This window comes from Natrix helvetica (assembly GCF_964273705.1).
Source record: "Natrix helvetica genome assembly, chromosome: Z".
Taxonomy (NCBI): domain Eukaryota; kingdom Metazoa; phylum Chordata; class Lepidosauria; order Squamata; family Natricidae; genus Natrix; species Natrix helvetica.
In genome coordinates, this window is record NC_138554.1 from 142,006,666 (window position 1) to 142,015,540 (window position 8,875).

At 47.4% G+C, this 8,875-nt stretch overlaps 1 protein-coding gene across 2 annotated transcripts; it reads right to left on the bottom strand.

Moving 5' to 3' along the window:
• Window positions 1-2,289: 2,289 nt before the first annotated feature.
• Window positions 2,290-8,875, bottom strand: LOC309381395 (GTPase IMAP family member 3-like). Of its 2 annotated transcripts, XR_014173549.1 has the most exons (4): window positions 8,751-8,875; window positions 8,085-8,143; window positions 3,707-7,097; window positions 2,290-3,604 (listed from the first exon to the last, which is right to left on the bottom strand). XR_014173549.1 is itself a non-coding variant. In XM_081932340.1 (3 exons), exons 2-3 carry the CDS (start codon window positions 8,098-8,100, stop codon window positions 6,244-6,246), a joined length of 870 nt encoding a protein of 289 aa, XP_081788466.1. In that variant the 5' UTR covers window positions 8,101-8,143; window positions 8,751-8,875; the 3' UTR covers window positions 2,290-6,243. The 2 variants fall into 2 exon arrangements, 1 of the variants encoding a protein (XP_081788466.1); XM_081932340.1 differs by having other exon boundaries at window positions 2,290-7,097.

Consider the following 8,875-nt stretch of genomic DNA (forward strand, 5'->3'; position numbering starts at 1 on the left):
CACGGTTAGGAGAAGGGTGGGATGAGCCATCTTATTTAAGCCAATAGGAATTGGAATGGAATTAGAATGAACAGAATTCAGAATGGAACGGAACAGAACAGAACATGGAACGGAATGGAATAGAATAAGGAATGGAATGGAATAAGGAATGGAATGGAATGGGACAGGACGGGACGGAACAGAACAGAACAGAACAGAACGGGCAGTGATGCTGCCTGTCCCACATTTTTTCTAACTTACCAAGAAGTAGATTGTGGTCTACTCTGTCAAATGCCTTACTGAGGACACAGTAAATTATATCCATCACATTTATTGGATCTCATTTTTTTCAACTTTGTCAAAGAAGCCAATAAGGTGTATCTGGCACGATCTGTTTTTGGCCAACTCTTATTGGCTTTGCGTTATGACCTGGTCTGCCTCTAGCCGTTTGCAGATTCATTGCTTGGTTATCTTTTCCAGAATCTTCCAGGCTGTTGAGGACAGGATAACAGCTGGCCTGTAGTTTCTGACAGGCCTGTAGTTTCTGGATCCCCTCCCACCTTTCTTTAAAGATGGGGACCCCATCAGCTCTTTCCCAGTCTTTAGATAGTTCCCTGGTGATCCAGGTTCTTTGAAAAATATGTGTTAGGGGTTCTGAGATCACACCTGCCAGCTCCTTCAGAACTCTGGGACGTAATATCTCAGATCCCGGGAATTTACCGTACTTTTATGTGTATAAGACACCCCCATGTATAAGACACTCATGTTTCATGTAGTTTCTTTTTTTTTCAAACAAAGTTTTTTTTTTTAATTTTTGTTACAAATTTTAAATTCTTTTGTAAACAAAGTGTTGCTCGGGTTTTCCCCTTTAAACATTCTCTCATAGGCATAATTAATTTTACATCTTATTTCCATTTCCAATTTTAGCCGTATTATTTTCTTCCCATATTTTCCATCTTAAATTTATTTTTTTCTTAACACATAAACAATATCATTATTTGCTCCTTCAGAAATAAACCAAATTTATCATTTCATATTCTATTTTCTATAGGTAGCATATATCCTCAAATTCAATTTTTATATAAGCATTTTATTTAATTAGTTATCCACAATTAATAATGTTAATGTATTTCCCTCCCATCTTAATTCGCTACATATCATTAACAGTATTAACATATTTCATTTTATTCTACTAATATATCCCTTCTTTCCTTTCCTCCTTTTCTAACCGTTTCCTCTTAATTCACCTTACTCTTTAATGTTCCACTTTTCATTAATTTTTTAGTTGTCCTTTTATCCCATGTTCTTAGATTCCTTTCCCCGCTTTTTTCCTTTTTATATGCATTATGCCGTTTCTTCTGAATCTTTTCTATCACTTTTTTTAATTAAACAATTTTTATTTGTTTTTGAACAAGGACAAACAAATATAAAAAAACCCATCTTCCATTACAAATTGTAGAAAGTGCGTCAGTTGGTTACAGTATTTCCATGCATCTCTTCCATAGTCCCCACCTACTTTTCATATCAAATCGCATATTTTAAATTCCCCTGTATTCATGTATATCACAATTATTATATCTCAACCTTAATTTGACTATAATTGTTTTTACAAATCTAGAATAGGATTACATGATAACATTCCATTAAATCATCCTAAAATCATCCAATCACAATACATCTTTATAACATATTCTAGATAAAGCTTTTAAACCTCCTCTCATAATCTCTATATATTGTTTATATAAAATTTCATATTATCAAACTATAATCCTCTTCACCTCCTTTCTCCTCCTCCCGCTCTTCCTCCTTCCTCTCCCTCTTCATCTCCTCCTCCCCTCCTCCCTGTCCTGCTTCCCTTCCCCTTCTCCCCCTCCGGCTTCCCTCCCCCTTCCTCCTTCTCTTCCAATTCTCCCCCTTCCTTCCTCCTCCTCCTGTCCTCCTCCTTCCTCTCCCTCTTCATCTCCTCCTCCCCTCCTCCATGTCCTGCTCCCCTCCCCCTCCAACTCCCCCTCCTCTCTTCCACCTCTCCCTCCCCTTCTGCTCCTCACCCTGTTCCTCCTCCTTCCCCTCTTTCCTCCCCCTCTTCATCTCCTCCTCCCTGTCCTGCTTCCCTCCCCCTTCCTCCTTCTCTTCCAATTCCCCTTCCTCCCTCTTCCCCCTTCTTCCTCTCCCTCTTCCTCTCCTCCTCCCTGTCCTGCTTCCCTCCCCCTTCTCCCCCTCCGGCTTCCCTCCCAATTCCTCCTTCTCTTCCAATTCCCCCTCCTTCCTCTTCCTCTTCCTCTCCTCCTCCCTTCCTCCTTCCCTTCCAACTCCCCCTCCTCTCTTCCACCTCTCCCTCCCCTTCTGCTCCTCACCCTGTTCCTCCTCCTTCCCCTCTTTCCTCCCTTGGCTCGTGCCACTGCATCCACTGATCCCAATTAAGCAATTGGATGATATTATTTTATTCCAATTTATTCAAAAACGGTCTGATAAAAATGGGGTACTCTCTTCACAGAGGGAACCCCAAACATCAACTTGCATTTTCTTATATAATTGACACATCAAAGGAATTTTTTTTAAAAAAGTCAAGATTCGGTACGAGAAACACATCCTCCCATTTGCACAGAAAATTACACAAAGTGAAACATGTTACATAGAATACCATACAGGTAGTCCTCGACTTATGACCACAATTGAGCACCCGATTTACGTTGTGAGACATTTCTTAGGTGAGCTTGTGGCCCCCTTTTACGACATTTCTCCTCACTGTTGTTCATTAAATCCCCGCGGTCATTCAACTCCCCCCCCGGTCGTTAAGCTTCCTTGGTCGCAAAAAAGGATTGGGTACCACACACACACACACACCAGGCCACTGCTACCGTCATAAATGTGAGTCCACGGTCAAGCATCCAAATGCCAATCACGTCAACATGGAGAATGCTGCAAAGACCATAAGTGTGAAAAATGGTCGTAAGTCACATTTTTTCCCATGCCGTGGTAACTTTGAGCAGTCGCTAAATGAGAGAGAGAGAGAGAGGGAGGGAGGGAGAGAGAGAGGGAGAGAGAGAGAGAGAGACTGAAAGAGTTAGAGTTGAAATATAAAGAGATTGTCAATCGCCATACTGTTAGATTGATAGGCAATTATAGACTATCTTGATTATATCCTCCGAAGAAAGAATATGCTTCTGGATGAGAAAAAGATCAAACTTCATTCCATGGAAGTTCATAGGGAGGGTTTCTTTCTACGATGGGCTTCTTGGGTCAACAGTGAATATCAGTTATCAAAAACGTAGGTAGAAAATTAAGCAGACAATAGGCAATTACAAAAAGGGAAGCCAACTTTCTGAATTCTGTTTCTTTGCACTTAGTGACATAAACAGACTAATGTTCTGAAAACCTGACCTAAATTAATATATATTTTAAATAGCTGTAAAGCTATGCTGAAAAGTTGTTCTCAAGGTATTGTGATGAATTCAATAAAAAGAAGGGAATTCTTGATGAATTTAAGGAGAAATGAGAGTATTGGATTGTAAATGGACAAATAAAGTTACCAAACAAAGAGAATATTTTGCACCTCAGGGTTGAAATGAGATGTCCTCTCTTACTCTTTCCTCTTCCTCTCTTCTCTCTCTGTCTCTCTCATCCTCTTTCTCTTTGTCTCTCTTCTCTTTCTCCCTCCTTCTTTTCCATTCTTCTGTCACTTTCTCTCTCCTTCTCTCTCCTCTTTGTCTCTTTCTGTCTCTCTCACCCTCTTTCCTTTGTCTCTTTCTCCTTCTTTCCCACTCTTCTGTCACTTTCTCTCTCCTTCTGTCTCTCTTCCCTCTTTTTTCTTCCTCTCTTCCTCTCTCCCACTTTTTTATCACTTTCTGTCTACCGCCCAACCTGTCCCCATACTTATCCTCGACTGATCATGTTTGCAATAATTTACCTTTTCTAAATAGGCGCAGTTCCCTTACTGGACCCCTCGCTCACTCAAACACACACACACACACACACACGCACAAAACCATTTTTCTCCATTCCAATTCAGATCCTATAAATCAATTGTTCTGTAAAACATCTGTGAAAAAAACTCAGGTGCTCAGGCATGAAAATGTGCCACTCAAACACTAGACTTTTCCGCACACACTGACAAAAAATTAGAGGGAACATTGGCAGGAGGCTGACTCGGTAAACCGCTTAGAGAGGAACTTAAAAGCAATATGAAGCAGTGTATAAATGCTATTGCCATCGCTGTAGATACACCGAGACCAAACCAAGCAGGGCAGATAAATATTGATAATATTGATAATGGGATAATATGGAAAGAAACTTGACCAATAGACATAAATTAAACTCCTCTCCTCTTTTCGGAAATTGAATTTACTCAAATGTACAGTAGGCCAGAACACACCTTTGTATCGACTAGTTAGAGAGACTTCTGACTCCTGTATAAGGTCACCTATGCTGCGATTGGTTGCCACAAATAAAAGGGGGCGTTTCCCTTTTTTCCCGCCTTTTTCTTCCCTTGTCTTTGGTATGCCGTTTTATTTTACCTCAGGGTGTGCCCGGGTGCCTGACTAACTTGTATTGTTTCTCTCTGGAGGATGACAAAGATCTCCATGAATTAGACAAGAAGTCTTTAAAATGCTCCAAGGCAGTGTCTCCGGTTTCTTCTAGAAAGCTGCTGCAGAACTCCATGACATTTTGTCTTGTCTTAGTACCTTCTCTGATCTCATATCCACCGCATACCTTATTTTGTCTTATCCTCTCATATCAATATCTTGTCTTGTCGTCATACCCTATCTCAGGGGTCCACAACCGGTGGGCTGCTGCCCAATACTGGTCCCTGGCCTAATCATCATCAGGCTGCATAAGTGGCCAGCTGCCTCTGCATGCATACACAGCCCCACTCACACGAGCCTCATCGCGGGAGCTTGAGGGCCCATTCGTACTAGCCTCATCCCAGGTGCCTGTGGCCCAAGTCGTGTGAGTCTCGCCGCAGGCACCCGCAACCCCAATTGTGTGAGCCTCATCCCGGGCATCTTGGCCCCACTCGCATGAGCCTCATTCCAGGTGGCCGTGGCCCCCGTCGCGCGAGTCTCATCGTGGGAACTTGTGGTCCCACTCACACTAGCCTCAACCCAGCCTCATCCCCGGTGGCCGGGGTCCCAGTCATGCGAGCCTCATCAAGTGAGCCTTGTCATGGGCACTCACAGCCCCACTCACGCAAGCCTCATGCACTTGCCCCTCCCACAAATTCACCCCCTCTTTCCCCCCTCCTGCTGCTCTGGGCTGCCAACTCAGAAAGGTTGGGGACCCCCACCCTATTTCATATTCACTCCATATCTTATCTTATCTAATCATCGCAATCTACTCCATATCCACCACATATCTCACCATCTTTTTCTATCTCATACTCAGGTTGTATCTTATTTTATCTTATCAATTCCGGAGCCATTTAGGAAGGAACAGCTGCCACCAAGAGTGGGCTACGAGGGGTTTGCAACCGGCCCGCGGAAACAGTATGTGAGTACATGTGCACACCCTCCATTTAGCGAGTGCCAGGCACGTATGTACACTGGTCGCGCAAATGCGTGTGTGCGCTGGCCACTCGCGGAGAGCCATTCCCTCTTCCCGCCCCTCCCCCAGTCTGCAAAGCCAGAAACGTTGGGGAACTCTGGTGAAGGGGGGGCGCGATCCTGCTGCCTTTGGGAAAGATGGAGGAAGATCTTCAAAAATGAGAACCTGCTTTTATCACCGGCTTCCAGGAAGGGTGACGAAGACCCCTGGCTGACACTCCCTCAGGCCCATTTTGGCAGGCCAAGGAAAAAGGAGACACGCCGAGGATACCAGAACAGAAAACATATTCTGCATGCCTGCGATGGTTACTTCTCCATTAAAGAAAGGGAAACAAAAATTACAGGGAGTCCTCACCGTTGAAAGTTACAACGGTGCTGAAAAAAGTGACTTAGGACCAGTTTCCACCCTTACAACCATTGCAGCATTCCCATGGTCACATGATCAAAATTCAGATGCTCAGCAATTGACTCATATTTACGACGGTTGCCATGTCCTGGAGTCACGTGATTGCCTCCTTTGACAAGCAAAGTCATTGGGGAAACCGGATGCACTTTAGTTTGAACAATGACGGTGACAAGAAAGGTCACAAAATGGGGCAAAGCTCCCCTCACAAATGTCTCCCATAGCCATAGAAATTTGGGGCTCCGCTGCAGTCGTAGCTGGAGGACCAGCTGCGTGTTGTTTTCGTGACCTGGAGGCAAAACGAAGTCGGGATCCGAACGCTTAAGAGAAGAAGTATCGATACGCTGCGACAGCTCCATTTCTCAGGCAGGAAAATACTACGACAAACACATTTCTCAGGCAGGAAAACACCCTAACAAATCCATTTTTCAGGCAGGACAATGCTGGTCTGCAACAGGCACAACAGAATATAAGGAGACCGAGATAACGTATGTAGTTGTGGCTTCGGTATTGCTCTTGGTTCTGCTTTATGAACATCTGGATGTGCTCATCCTGTAAGTTGGGCTCCAGGTACAGCCGGTTGACGTAGTATCTCCCGCCATTCTGGAAAATTGTTCTCTGCACCATCGCCATCAGCTCCGAGACCTGCCTCTCCCGCTCGGCTCCTGTAACCTTGTTGTTGAACCCGTAGAAGCGGTTCCCGCACTGCTGGATCAGGTTGCACAGATTCCTGTTGTCGGAGTGTCGGACGTACTCATGCAGGGGGTCCCCACCCAGATCCTCCACGCAGGTGAAGAGGACAATCATGTGCCTGGCGGATTCGGCCCCAAAGATATCCCGGACACATTTTGCGGCGACCGCATCTTCGGCAGTGAAGCGTCCCACTTGGGTCACCAAGATGAAGACGTGGGGGCCGGGCCGGGAGAAGTCAATGCAAGCCATGATCTCTCGTCGCACAATCTCTGGGTAGTGGTTAGCATCAAACATGGCTGGCGTGTCGACCACAGTGATCTTCATGCCCTGCCAGGTTTCCTGACCGCTTTGGCACTTCAGGGTGGTGGATTTTGCTGTCAAGATGGACTCGAACACCTTCCGGCCAAGGATGGTGTTGCCCGTGGCACTCTTCCCACCTCCGGACTTTCCAACCAGTATCAACCGGACTTCGGTATCGTCACCTGGGAATTTGGAAGACAATGTTACTGAAATGCTGACATCCCCTGTAGCCCTGGAATGCTATTGATCCTTCCCTCTCCTCTTTCTCCTTCCTTCCCTCTCCTTCCTTCCTCCCATCACTTTTTTCTTTCCTTCCTTCTTTCCCTCCCTCCCCTCTCCTTCCTCCCCCTTCCTTCCCTCCTCTTTTCCCTTCCTTCCTCCCTCATTCCCCTCCCCTTTTTCCTTCCTTCCCACGCTTTTCCTTCCTTCTCCCTCCCCCTTTTCCTTCCCTCCCCCTTTCCTCCCTCCCTCCCTTTTCTTTCCTTCCTCTTCCCTCCCCCTTCCTTCCTCCCTTTTCCTTCCTCCCCTCCCCCTTTTCCTTTCTTCCTCTCCACCCTTCTTCTCTCCCTCCCCCACCCTCCTTCCTTCAATTCGCCCTTTCCTACCTTCCACCTCCTTCCTTTCCCTTCCTCCTTCCCTCCTTCTTCCTCCTCTCCATTTTCCTTCCTTTCCTATCTTCCTCCCCTTTTCCTTCCTTCCCACCCTTTTCCTTTCTTCTTTCTCCCTCCCCCTCTTCCTTCCTTCCCTTCCCCTTTTCTTTCCTTCCTTCCTCCCTTCCCTTCCACCACATTCTTTCCCTCCCCCTTTCCTCCCCTCCCTTTTCCTTTCTTCCTCTCCTCCCCTTTCTTTCTTTCCTCTCTCCCTCACCTTCCTTCAACTCCCCCTTTCCTTCCTTCCACCTCCTTCCTTCCCCTTCCTCTCCTCCCTTTTCCCTTCCTATCTTCCTCCCCTTCCTTCCTTCCACCTCCCTCCCCTCTTTTTTCTTTCCTCCCCTCCCCTCTTTCTTTCCTTCCCTCTTCCCTTTTCCTTACTTCCTCATCCCTCCTTCCTTCCCACCCCTTTTTCCTTCCTTCCTTCCCTTCCCCTCCTTCTCCTTTTCCCCTTTCTTTCCTTCTCTCCCTCCTCCAGAGTTTCCAGGGAAAGATCCGGGAGAACTCTGGGATTTTTACCTCTCTCGGCGTCCATCTCTCCTCCAAGGCCACTTCAGATCTCCCACTCCTCAAAATCCCTGCGGGGAGAAAGCAGAACCCAAAGCTTTTTTCTCTTTCTCTTCCTGCTTGTGTTAGGGTCTCAGGGGAGGGTCTGTCCATCCCAGGAGGGCACGGCTGCGCACTGAGGACCCTCTCGGTGGGGTGGGCTGCCTCCTCCAACGGTGCCCAGTGAGTTGCACAGCCAGGCTCCCTCGGTGCCTCCCACAGCCGCTCCGCCAGGCTCCCTTTGGAGGAGCAAGACCCAGAGCCCAGCAGAATCCGTCTCTAGCACCTTCTGCCTTAAGAGACCCCAGACCCAATTTCCTGTCCTGCCCATCTTCGGAACCTCACCACAGCCCCCTTTACAAAGCGGCTACAGGATCTTTGGAGGGACTCCAGCGTAGGGCAGCGGGGTGCGCCAGGCTCCCAGGACCCCCTCCTCGGGGATGGGGGAGAAGACCCCTACCCAATATGCCTCGGTCCTAACAGTCCCCTCCCCGAGTGCGCAGCAAAGCAGCTGCGCCAGGAAGTCACGGAGCCCTGGGAAGGGAGGCGGGGAGGGGCTGGGCGGGGGCTTCTTCACCCTCCCCCTTTCCCCCGCTTGAGCTGCCCCCAGACCCATTTCAGCCCGAAGGAGCTTCCTACCGGATCCAGGAGAGAGACACACAGAGAGAGAAAGCACTTTTCCCGAACGGAGGATCGCGCAGCGAATGGGCCTGGCGGACGATCGCGGGATCGAGAGCGCAAGAGCCGCCCCCCTCCCTCCCCGC